At 31.7% G+C, this 13,961-nt stretch overlaps 1 protein-coding gene across 1 annotated transcript; it reads right to left on the reverse strand.

Annotated features, from left to right (window-relative positions):
• Positions 1-3,601: 3,601 nt before the first annotated feature.
• Positions 3,602-6,147, reverse strand: LOC145048193 (uncharacterized). The gene is made up of 7 exons (XM_078996626.1): positions 5,921-6,147; positions 5,693-5,822; positions 5,389-5,546; positions 5,196-5,268; positions 4,798-4,989; positions 4,621-4,714; positions 3,602-4,440 (listed from the first exon to the last, which is right to left on the reverse strand). The coding sequence occupies exons 2-7, from the start codon at positions 5,816-5,818 to the stop codon at positions 3,785-3,787; spliced, it is 1,299 nt and encodes a 432-aa protein (XP_078852752.1). The 5' UTR covers positions 5,819-5,822; positions 5,921-6,147; the 3' UTR covers positions 3,602-3,784.
• Between the last annotated feature and the right edge of the window lie 7,814 nt (positions 6,148-13,961).

The following is a 13,961-nucleotide window of genomic DNA, read 5'->3' on the forward strand; positions in this document are numbered from 1 at the left end:
GATTGGACAACATGGTGTTGTCATGGCAACCAGAAAGGTTTGTTATGATATATTAAATAACCTCTTGCTTTTTTGCACCTTGAAAGATGTTGAATATGACTAACTTTTCTATGGATCGTGAATACTGATGTGTCTTTCTTAGTTTTCCGAAGCAAGGACATGTTGCTTCATCTCTTCAACTTGGATATGACTTTTCGCTTCCTAAAAAAGTGTGTGATTGTAATTCTCATTACTGAACATGGTATGACTTTAGGAATAAAAAAGGTGTTATTTTAGTTATGTTCCTCACATTTACCATTGACTTGTGAGTTGAAATTGTATATTTTGAATGTGTATTAGTGATTGGACTCGTAGAACTAACGGAGCGGATGTGGTTGGATCTGCGGCTCATGTATGAATGGGGATGGATTATGGTTAGTTTTTTCTTTGAGAACTTGGCTTTTTCTTTTCCTCTTTCATGGAAAGGACCAAAAGCAGATGTCTGTGTTATCAGTTTAGCCAACTATTTGTTCTGAGAGTGTTCTTTTTATTTGTGGATGACATTGTGTAGGTTTCGGCATAACATCATATGACATTGTCTAGGCTCCCAAGTAAATGTCATTTTGCAGACATATAACGTATTAATTTTAATCATGGTCGAAAAAATAAGTATTAAAATTAATAAAAAAAATCAATTTATAACTCAAAAATATATACGGACATAAAAAATTACTAACCATCCTTTCTAAATTTTTCAAATTGATAGATTTTACAAAACTCACCCGTATATTATCAAAAAAATTTCATTCTATTTCAAGTCAAGTAAATACTTTGACAAATTAAAATACTTAGAGTAAATTATTGAAATCGTCCTTATGGTTTGGTTAAAATTGCACGTTTGGTTCCTAACTTTCCTTTTGCACTCGGATCGTCCCTATGGTTTGAGTTTGTTGCATTTTTCGTCCCTATGATTTGATTTTGTTGCGTTTTTCGTCCCTTACATATATAAAGTTAGGGACCAAACATGGAATTTTGACCAAACCACAGGGACGAAAAATGCAACAAAATCAAACCACAGGGACGATCCGAGTGCAAAATAAAAATTAAGGACCAAATATATAATTTTAACCAAACCATAGGATGATTTCAGTAATTTACTCAAATACTTATCTTCATTATATTGACTTCATATGACGTATGATTCTGCTTGATATATACATTATTTTCTTCACACACTTGATAATAATCGTGTTTAAAGCCTTCGTATGGTGTTTCTATGGGGATATCGACAACGAAAAAGACTCTTTTGTCCCTTCAAAACTGCAAATATAGTTTTGTTGATTCATAAAACTTCATTATTATGCAAATTCCTTACATACCCTTGAACATTATCTTAGATATGGTTTTGGCAAAAGGCAACCACCAACCTCAAGCGATCTTTTAATTTCATTTTAGCCTTCCCTTGAATGTCTTTTGGCAGAAAGATGATAGTAAAGCCATTACTGATGCTTTTAGCATCAAGACAAGATTTTTTTTTTTTATTAAATTCATGTTTGAAATTTTGTTATTTTGAATTTTTATTTGAATGACATGAATTTCCCATGTGTGAATATCGAATTCATGTAAGTTACTTATAACCTCTTTTCACCTTCTTTTTTGTTCTGTGACTTTTTATTAATTAGTTTTCAGATGTAGTTTCTGTTTTTCTTCCGGTTATGCTCAACCATGACTATGCAAATAGGTGAAGTACTTGAAATGTTTGAATTTGTATATTGGTTTGTGGATATTAAAGCTTTATATCTAAGATTTTGCATTGTTTTTTTCGTAGGAATGCATATAAAGTGTTTATTTAAATGCTCCACAGAAATGATTCTTGGTTTTATGGGTTACCTGAGTTGCCGACTTGCTTCCCCGTCTTTTTCACAATATCTTATGTGGCTTTCATTGGTACTTCAGCAATTCAAGTTCGTAAAATGTTATATTCAAGAGAGAAGCTTCCAAAGGTAGGTATGGAACTGTTTATTGTTTTCGTAGGTATTTGGGGTATCTGATAAGAACGGAACTGTTTAAGTGTGTGTATGTTTGTTTATTTTTTTTATTAATGAAAAATTTTGTTTCTTATATTTTGTTGAAATAAGAATAATTACTGTTTTCTGTTGATGATTTTTTGTGAAGGGAGATAGTAAATTGTTTTGTATTATTAGGTTTCAAATTTTGATTATTTTATTATTTGATTGTTTTGAGATTCTTTAGGTGCTACAAAGAGGTGCTTTTAACTATATATTATATTACAATGAAATTATTCTTATTTGCTTTTATTGTAACTCTACAATAAACCCCCCCTTCCCCCCCCCCCCCCCCCAAAAAAAAAAAAAAAAAAAACCCAGGCCATAGCAAGGGTTTCTTTTCTAGAGAAAAATGACTTTTGAAGATAATTAACTTTTGCGTTTGTATTTATTTGGTCCTTTTTTTTTTTTTAATTCAATATACCATCGAATTTGTTGTTTGTGTTCACCATAACCTTTTTGACCGACTTTTGATCTGTAATAGTCGATCAAAGGGTTATGGTGAACATAAATAACAAGTTCGATGGTGCATTGTGTATAAAAAAAGGAAAAGAGACCAAATGAGAACAAACTCAACAGTTGGTTACCCTTCTAAGTCATTTTCACCGAAAATTTAAATGAAATTAAAGTTGCAAAATTATCAAAGACTGCAACATTCTTTGGCTATAACACATATAAAGAGCGTTTCAGAGGGGTGACTTCGTTAAAACGTGGTTTATGCTATGCTTACTATGGTTAGCTGTCAACGCTTCTCTGCAAAAAGATATGACTATGTATGAGAGGTATATTTATCAGCATAAATGTTTACCTCAAGGTATATTATAGTGATGTATCTACAAAAGCAATATGATATTGTACATATTGATGTTGTATCTTCTCCCATGAATTCGATCTTAAAGCTAAGTAAACTAAAAAAATCACAACACTTGTGCTTCTACTCGTTTGTAGACTTGTCTAGAATCAATGATACGATAAATCATTTGATTGGAAATGTAAATATAGTCATGAAATGCGTCTGCTTAGTTAAGATTCCCCTAATAAATATTCAATTGCATTACAAAGTTATACATGTATGAGTAATGTTCTTTCGTGGGTTATGTTTTGAAGAGAAGCAAGAATAAATCTCATAAATTCATTAATATCAGTAGGAGATGCCGTAGGATTTGCTGTAAATGAGTAAAAAGAAAATGAATCAGGAGGGTAACCAACTGTTGCATTTGTTCTCATTTGGTCCCTTTCATTTTTTTGTATTCAATATACCATCGAACTTTTTGTTTGTGTTCACCATAACCCTTTGACCGGCTATCACATGTCAAAAGCCGGTCAAAAGAGTTATGGTGAACAAACAACAAGTTCAATGATATATTGAATAAAAAAAAATAAAAATAAAAAAAAAATAAAAAAAAAAAAATAGACAAAATGAAAACAAATGCAAAAGTTAACTACCTTCCACAATCATTTTGGTTTCCTTTTCTAGTTTATCTAAATGCTTTGCCTTCTAATCCCAACGAAGGAACGCTTTTCCAACCATTTACCTATTAAAGAACACATAAACATAAAGCAACAATTCTCTTATTTAGTACAATGCTTATCCTCTGTAACAAAGCTAGACAAAACGTTAATACACACATGCGTGAAGAGATGACCCCTTTACACGACAAATGTATACTTCCTTACATGAGATCTCCCATATAATATTGTTCGAGTATACATATGAGCATGTCTCGATCAAACCCTCTTTAATTGATCAACGGTTTCTTAACAAACTCCCTAGATCTCGTATAATCTTCTGGTACGGGAAGATCAAGTTCCGAGCAAACAAACCGTATTACCTCCGCGGTGGCTAAAGCCTTGAAAGACATCTTGTTTATCATCACAGAAATAGAAAACCGATTGTTTATGTCACCATATCCCGTCGAACCACCTAAACCCGCATGACCAAACCCGATCACCAAACCCTCGGCTGATTTAATCCTCTTAAACCCGAGCCCAAATGCCCCATCCGGTAAGGCAAAATCCTTAAAATCTCCAGTTGCCAGGAACGCGTCATGAATTTTCGATTTAGGGTTTTTAAAGATTTTAGTCACGGCGGTTGTATGGCTGTCGGTGGTTGAGGAATGGGGTGAAGGGATGGTGCCGCCGTCCACAAGGGCGGCATAGTAGCGGGCCAAAGCACGAGCCGAGAAGTTTCCATTGCCAGCAGGTTGTATTGCACGGCGGTAATCAACCATATTGGTTAAATTAACCAGAGAGGGAAGCACCGATGGCCCCAGGGAGGCAGGCATGGCGCCATAAGGTTGCTTATCAACAGGTGGTGCAGCGGTAGGAGGAGGAGGAGGAGGCCTACGAAATTCACTTGTATCAAATGCGGAAGTTACCAGACGAGATTCCACGCCTGGATTGTGCATAACAACGAAAATTTCTTATCAACTATCAAACAAATTCAAGGTCATAATACATAATACATAATACATAAAACCATTTGTTTAAACTTTATAGAAACTAGCTATGTGGCTAGAGTAGAAAATGGTAGAATGTAGATTTATTAAGTTGTGAACATTTTTGTCAATCTCACCATGAGGAATCCCTATATAAAGCTCGCCTTCCAGATTAAGTGGGCGTACAAAAGCTTCTTCAAGAACATCCTTGAACTTCTTCCCAGATGCAAGCTGCGCGTTTTCAAAAACGTATACATCAATGAAAATAGAGAAGTATATGAAAATTTCTTAATAGAAGATGCATGTAATGGTACCTCAATGATACCACCACATAACCAGCCATACGACATATAATGATATATCTGTTCACAACCAGGTTCTGTCTCAGGTGAGGCCGTTGCAATGCGTTTTATACACTCTTCCCAATTGCACAATGACACGTGATCCCCAATAATGTCAGAAAGAGCATTGTGTAGGCCAGATGTATGATTAAGTATATGATGAACCTACATGAGAAAGGAAAGGTGATCGATGTTGCGTTTCTATTCGGATGTGTAATTACAAAGTTATAGACGAAATCTAGAATGGAATGTAACCAAATAAACTAACTGTCCTAGAGGACAGTGCTCTCAAACTAAGATTTATGGTATATGTTTGATAATTAGGGTTGGGATAAACACTCTCTGAGTGGCTGCATAAACCAATTTCCCACCTTTATCTGGTCTTTTCCATTTACAGCAAACTCAGGCCAAAAGTTTGCGACATTATCATCGAGTTTCAGTATCCTACAATGAAAATGCATATTATGTTTATTTCCTTCCATTCCAATATTCCACAATACGATACATACCATATAGAATTCCCCTTATGAGTGTTAAAATTAAATATCGAATTGATGAAAATACCCCTTATCAGCCAGCCAATGTATCATTCCTGCGGTGACGCCCTTAGTTGCAGAGAAAACAGGAAATAAGCTATCGAGCTGAACTGGACGAGGGTCATCTGTTCCCATGACTCCAGCTGCAGTATCAATGATCACTTTCCCATCTTTGTAGGCACAAACCTAACAAACATTATAATCAAAGTTTTTGTAAAATACAATCACAAAACATATAATCCAAATGCGTTTGTGCTACAATGAATCAGGTAAAACAAACACTAATTAAAAGCAATATACTAAACCAATTATATTGGAGAAGAGGTATGCACCTGGATTCCAAGTATTTTATCAGCATTCCCTAATTCAACCAAAAGCTCCCGCAGCTTGGCTTCTACATCAGAATGGATTGGAGTTTCACATAACCATTTTTTAGCTGTGGATGTTTCCTTATTCATGTTGCTGAAACAAAAATAGCTAGTAAACTAGGGTTCGTATGTGTGTGAGGAAGTGTGATTAAGGAATTAATAGCCACAGGCTACAACAGAGCAAAATCATACCTTTGAGAACAGATTCAGGGAAAGCGCTGATGGTATTTAGACAACTTATTCTGTCGCTGATCGAGGATGAAAAGCCGGAAATTATGTGAAATTCTTATAAATATTCATCTTTCCAACAACGGTGGGTTGGAAATGAACTTTGCGATTAAAACGTTTAACATCTTTTCTTGTAAGTTCCATCTATTCTTGTGAACTTTTATATATTATGCTCTATGCTCTCTGCCACATATCTCATACTTTACTAAAACAAAAGGCAGTTTGGCAGAATCTATTTATATACCGTTCTACCGACATAAAATTTCCTTACCTATTAGTTTTTTATTTTTATATTATACAGATATTATATTATTATTATTAAATTAAGACAATTGTATGTAATATTAATAATTTTTGAAGTAATACTGATAAAACTTGATATGAGACCATCGAATAATTTCACTTTATCAACCATTTTTTATATATATTTTCAACTGTAATTAGACCCATGTGCATTGGTTTAAAAAGTCTCTCTCTCATATATATATATATATATATATATATATATATATATATATATATATATATATATATATATATATATATATATATATATATATATATATATATATATATATATATATATATATATATATATATATATATATATATATATATATGCAAAAACGATCAATGTTATGTCGTTTTGGTCTAGTTATAAATAGTCCAATTTTAGATTTTTTTGTAATTTTAGTCCATCTCTCTCTCTCTCTCTCTCTCTCTCTCTCTCTCTATATATATATATATATATATATATATATATATATATATATATATATATATATATATAGGAGGGTTCATGCAAAAATGCAAATAATTTCTGAAAACACGAAAATAAGAAAAACCGTTGATATTGTGTCACCTCAACATTATATCATGGAAAATAGTTAATCCAAACTTTGAAATACATGATGATAATCGATTATAGATGAGAAATTGTTTCATATTAGCAAAATATTATTTTTAACATTTTTATTATGAAAACATGAATTTAAAAATGATTAAGGACGTGAAAAAAATTATTAAAACCGTCTTTAAATCTATATTACCATAACACAATCTAATGTAAACTTACTATCTTTAATTTATTGATAACAAATATATTTTTTTTATACTACATGTGTTTGATTTTTATAAATTAAAATCTGTTTTCGCGTTTTCGTAAAATATTTATGTTTTCGCATTAATCTATATATATATATATATATATATATATATATATATATATATATATATATATATATATATATATATATATATATATATATATATATGCAAAAACGATCTCTGTGTTTATCAATATTATGTGGTTTTGGTCCGGTCATCAATAGTCCGATTTTTAGTCCATATCAACTTAAAATGATTATTATGCCCCTTATATTTGTTTTTTAATTTTTTTATATTTATATTAATGTTTTTAATTATTTAAAAATAAGAAAAGGTAGACACACACTCCATCTCTCTCTATTTGATTTTCATGATCATTCAAAAACATTTCTACAAACACAAACACATATAATCAAGAACATACACATTTATAAACATATACACACATGATTTTCTGGTTTTGTTCTCTAAAAGACACACACTCAAGAAGAGATCACCCATGGTTGCCACCAATACCATCGACTGATCTCTCTCTCTATTTCTCTCTCTCTCTCTCTCTCTCTCTCTCCAAGGTACCCTTATCGAGAGCTTTTTCTAGGTTTTTTCTTGTACACATGGATGAACTCCATGAATGAACCTAGATTTCAAATAAAACCTCAAATATTTTTTTTTCGAAAAAATAAAAGGGAAATCTCTAGAAAAGTCCTAAAATTTTAGTGTAATTTATGAAAAAGTCCCAAACTAAATTTTATTTACAGAAAAGCACGGAATACCGGTTAAAACTTCGAAAAAACCATTTTCGCCCCGTTTCGCAGATTTTACCGGTATTCTGTCATTTTTCGTTCGTTTGCTCAAAATTTTGGAACTTTTCCAAAAATTACATAATAACCAAAATATTGAGACTTTTTAGAAAATTACCATGAAATTAATGGATATTATTATTAACAAATCATTTATAAACATAAAACATATTTTTATTATAAAAAAGAAAATACATTTGTTGCTAATTTTTAGGAATAAATTAGTGGTCTAAGTACTCTATTATTTCCTGACCAGTCAAACTCTCTACGTTATTCCTTTGCATTGTTGTAAGTATGACGGTGAGATGAACTTAGTTAGCATTCATCTAATGTTGGTGTTCCTCTTATGTTGTCTAACCAAACTTCCAACCAACATTCATACCTTACATGTTAACAACCATCGGCTAACACACATCTATAAAATGTGAAAAGTGAACCGTGAATGATAATTTACATGGAAACAAGTGAAGGGTTATTATCTATTTAAATTGTCATTCAAAGTTAACTTTTCACTCTCAATAGATGTGTGTAATTTTATGGTTGTTACCGGGTAATGTTTGGAGGTTAGGTCGTAGTTAGGTTAAAGAACATAATGAAAGATCTATATGTACGTGTAATGATATTTTCTGATAACACGTGATCATATAGCATCATGCCTAATAGCAAGTAGAGACTTTTTGATTGTGTATTAATAAATATTATCAACTCTTATATTGGTCACGCCTAACAGAGTACTTCTCACTATGACACCCACAACGATACATAGAAAGAATATAGAGACTTTGAAGTGGTCAACAAACAATAGAGAAGTACATAGTCGACTATTCTATTCCTAGAAATTAGCAATAAATGTATTTCCGTTGTTTATAATAAAAAAATTATGTTTATAAATTATTTGTTAATAATAATATCCACTAATTCCATAGTAATTTTCAAAAAAGTCTCAATATTTTAGTTATTGGGTAATTTTTAGAAAAATCCTAATATTTTGAGCAAACTAACGAAAAAGGATAGAATATCGACTAAATCTACGAAACCGGCCAAAAATGGTTTTTTCGAAGTTTTAACGGGTATTCTGTGTTTTTCTGTAAATGAAAATTAGTTTGGTACTTTTTCATAAATTAGACATAAATTTTAGGATTTTTCTGGAGATTTCCCAAAAAAAAAATCCATAAATAATTACTCATGAACACACATTCTTCAACACATAGAAACTCCATCAATGAACCCATATTTCAAAAAAAAATCACATAAACCATTTATATTTAGAGAAAAAAAATAGAATGATATTTAATTTTGTATGTGTGAGGTTATCTGCATGTTTTCAATCTTAAGAACTATACTGCCAAGCCCTCCATGACCTCCCCGATCTGACGACACAAATTGATGAAATTTTAGAACTTCTAGCCTTACCTCTTAATCGAAGATCCGCTAACTGGGCCCCAACGAATCTCCACCAACAAATCTGGAGCCCCTCATCTCCGCTACACTTCCCTCTTCATCCACATACCCATATGAATTTCTGACAACACTCAAACATCGCCTCTCATATGAAGGTGGGTTGATAGATCTGAGTAGACATGAGAGAGAGAGAGAGAGAGAGAGAGAGAGATGGATGGAGAAGTAGCAACGTCGTTATCGTTATCGTTTGTCTTCTCCATCATTTTCCCGACGGACCACCACCTCACGGCTCTCTATCGTTATCATTTTTCTTGTTTGTCATTTTCTGTCAAAAGCTAGGGTATATTTGTCATTTCAGGTAGAGTATGGACCAATATCACAAATAAATGGCAACATGACAATTTTTGCAATTTTGTATTATATATATATATATATATATATATATATATATATATATATATATATATATATATATATATATATATATATATATATATACTAGCAGGATACCTAAGCGATGCGGCGGCGCCAAATAGTATTTTTTTCGGCAAATAGTTTTTATGTGACAATTAGCTTCTTTTTCGTATTAGATGGTTCTCACTCATCCACAACATCCATCCACACGCACACACCCAACATATATATCTAACTATTGGCCAACGGATGATGAATTTGCTTTCACCTGACTATTTTGTATTAAAAGTAAAATTACGTTTCATTTTTGGGTTGAAAGTAAAACTATAATATTTTTTTATGATAAAATCATTTCTATGATTAGTATTTACTATAGCATGTCCAAATTGCAACAAAATTTAAATTCAAAATAAAAACAGACATTATCAATCTATTAGACCCATACCCTATCAAATGTTACTAATAAAATTAATGTTTTGATTCACTTTAAACAACCGTGTTAATATGATATTGCAACGTCCATCTAAACTTATGACGATTACAATAACAAAGAAATAATTTTGATGATCTTTAATGAAACTTTATACTTATTTTCAACGTTTTGTTTTTTATTGAAGATTGTATGAAATTGTTATTCTTGTTTTGAGTAATAATCGTTGAAGTTTTTAGTTTCAAGAAACATTTACTAATTCATAGATGGTTAACAGGTTAACCGAATAACCTAACTGGAAAAATATTTTAACAAAAATCCGGTTAACCGAGTTTATTTTTTTATGTTTAGGTTAATAAATTATTGAACGGATCGTTTTGGTTAGCCTTTCAAAATATGATTTCGATTTGGTTAATCATCCACGAACACTCCTAAGAAATATAAAGAAAAGATCATTACATAAAGTAGAACACTCCTAAGAAATATAAAGAAAAGATTATTGCATAAAGTAGAACACTCCTAAGAAATATAAAGAAAAGATTATTCCATAAAGTAAAGATTATTCCAACTAATAACAATAATAATTAGTACAACTTTATACTAAATTTAATTTGCATGTATTTATTTTTATATTAAAATAGTACTAATCAATTTTTTAAGATATCATTATTTTAATTACAAATTAAAATCAGTTTTATAGAGACAACGATTCTTCTGATTTCTATAAAGCGTCTTAAACTTTTAATATACAAATAGTTATTAGTTATCTATTAAAATAAAGAAATAATCGATCATATGTTAAAACAAAAATCTCCACTCATTCGAAGTCCAAATTTAAGATTACTTTTAATCTTGAAAAACTATAAAAATACGGGTGATGCTAATAAGACACCCCTTAGACTTCCTATAATTATTTTTATAAAAAGTCAACCTATAATCAACTTCTTGTAATCATCTTTTTCGGAAAATAATGCAATTTCAACCAATAAAAATATTTCAAACATTAATTAGGGTTGTCTAAATGGTAAAATAGGGTGTCTTATTAGCCAACCCCTAAAAGTATTCACAGGAAAGCCAACACAGGAAGAGGTAGAAAAAGACAATGGTTTGGGTGTTGGTCAAAATCATTTTGTTCCAGATTTATGGGTCCAAATCGATTTTGTTCTAGTTTCTCAAATACATACACATTGAACCTTGAAGAAATCGATTTGCAATTCCAGATTGATAGATAAGAATCGAATTTATTCCTTTTTCTTGAACAAGAAATCATCAAAAGCCCTATTCTCATATTATGGTTAACCTGAGGTCACTATGCATAACAAAGAAGATGATAGGGGAGGGAAACCTGTAATTGATTCAAAAGGCTACACCAGGTGGGTGTCTATCAATTGTGAAAAAAATTATGGAGACTATCGATCGATTTTGAGAAGAAGAGATGTTCCAATTCTTAACGTGAGTGATATAGTGAGATGTGTAATGGATTTTGGGATTTAAGGATCGTTTGTTTAGAGATAGAGATAGAGAGAGAGAGAGAGAGAGAGAGAGTATTCTTAATTTTTTTTAATTATAAAATAGATAAAAAATGAAAGAAAAATGAAAAAGAAATACATCAAGGGTATTTTAGTCTTTTCAGTTTTTCGAGGGACCAAAACTACAAGCAAACCAGCTCATAAGGACCATCAATCCAAAAAAGTTAAGGTTTGGACTAAAACCCCCAAAAAATGCATACCACAGGGACCATTTTTGCAATTTTGTCTTTTTTTAAACCACCAGACTGTTTTTAACAATCAAAGAAACAATAAAATCATTATATTTTTGTAATTAACTCGACCACTTCAATAACTTTTTACATACATCACATATTACATATTTAGAATAAATACACAGTATATGTTTTTAAGAAATAACATAGTTTTCTAATAGTATCTATGTTCAATAAACCATAAACTTTCATGTGTTTCTTCTCGGTTGCAACCACAAGCATCTACTTCTCTTTTCTTCTTCTCTTGCTCTCGATGATTACTGCCAACAAATATGAAAGTGATGGTGGTCTGCTATGATGAAGAGGAGATGGCTTGGAGTCGAGTTGGTCTAAGGTGAGGAAGAGTTATTTACAGTAGATGTGGCTGTGATTCCCGGTAGAAAGCAGAAATAAAGATCCGATTCAAACCAAACACATTAAACACATAAAATATGAAGAAAAACATATCTACATAGAGATCTGGATCCAAACCTATGAAAACGACACCAAATACATACTTAGTGCGACTGTAATGAAGAGAGGCAAAGACATAAAAAGAGGTTGAAACGGAGCGATAGTGGTGGCGATTTTACATTTAGGGCTTGGTAGAAGACGAAGGTACTGGGGCAGCCCGGAGGTGGCGGAGTTTGTGATGCATCGACGTTGGTGACGTTGCTGTCGACGGCTGAAGTGGCAGAGAATAGTGGTTGGCAGTTTTGTAAGGGATGCATTAGAGGAGTACCAGTGGTGGGCTTTTCCGGTTTTAAAGTGGCCGGCTAAATGTATATTTTAACAATATGGATTCAAAGAAAACAAAAGGCTTTGTAAAATTTTGAAAATTTACGGTATCTAGTGTCCCTTTTTTGTATTGAGTAAAAACTGTAATGTATTTGAAAACTTGTTTTTGATTGGTTACTTTCAGTTCATAAGGATGGTGATTGAATACCATTAGATGCATTAGATGTGAAATTAAAAAGCTAGGATTTAAGCTCCTTGTTTTAAGACTTTAGTCTTATAACTTTTAGATAAATGCATTATAAAGTAGTAAGATAAGATATATATATATATATATATATATATATATATATATATATATATATATATATATATATATATATATATATATATATATATAAGCATTTAGCCTCAAATGCTGAATTTTTAGAGGTACAACCCTTATAGCACAATACACAACAACTTTATGCATTCCAAAAAATTAAGATCTTAACCCGTTATGAAAAAGTCAAATGCATCGTTAAAATCAGAAGACTCATTGTAATCGATTACACCCTTAACAAATTGAAGAGTATTCATGATACCAACAAAATCGGTCAAAACCATATACAATTTATATAACGTCTTCACCCAGTTCCAATCACCACATCCCAGAAATTCCATCACCATGACCACCACCATCATCTGGCCTCTACCCTCCTCCGCTTACATCTCCAACATCGAACCCCCACAACATGGCTAAGCAATAAACACATCATGGTTGCTTTGATTCGATAAATATGGAGACAAATCGGTCTAGGACCCTAGCACCCACATCAAATTTATGAACCTCCTCTTATTTCTCTAAACCCTCATCCCTACCTCTAAAAAATCAGGGCAAAGGTAAAGGTAAGAGAAATGAATTTTTTTTACATCTTAGAGCTCCTATTCGATAAATCGATGTCCCTTCCCCGACTATGCTCTTGTATCTGAGTGAGTTTCTTTTGCTCGGTTTCAGTTTTTGGATAATGGGTTTGCTTAACTATGAGGTCGTATATGTTGCAGGATTTATGCACATACCACTAATCAATAAACATGACATTTAACCTTAATTTCAAGCTTCAATTATAGGTTTCCTATCTGTAAAAATGAAAGGCTAGATTTCAAGTTTTTCTGATTTGAATGCGCTTTTGAAGTTATGCGAACACCCATATATAAATGGTTTTGATCAAAGTTCAATACTTGAGAATGCTAAATGTTACATAGCTTTGTACATCTTTTTTATTTTAATTTTAAGGTTGCAATCCTATTGTGTATCTTTTTTGTCCAATTAAGTGAAACCCTATGAAAATACCATATGAAAGAAATGTAACGACCCAATTTTCACGTCCCAAAATT

The sequence above is a fragment of the Lactuca saligna genome, chromosome 5 (genome assembly GCF_052625555.1).
Source record: "Lactuca saligna cultivar CGN05327 chromosome 5, ASM5262555v1, whole genome shotgun sequence".
NCBI classification, from domain to species: Eukaryota; Viridiplantae; Streptophyta; class Magnoliopsida; order Asterales; family Asteraceae; genus Lactuca; species Lactuca saligna.

Coding starts and splice junctions, on each gene's coding strand:
- LOC145048193 (XM_078996626.1), bottom strand. CDS start 5,818: ATGAATAAGGAAACATCCACAGCTAAAAAATGGTTATGTGAAACTCCA. Junction 4,990..5,195: donor ATGGAAAAGACCAGATAAAG/GTGGGAAATTGG, acceptor TTTCTCATGTAG/GTTCATCATATACTTAATCA. Junction 4,441..4,620: donor TTATATAGGGATTCCTCATG/GTGAGATTGACA, acceptor TGCACAATCCAG/GCGTGGAATCTCGTCTGGTA.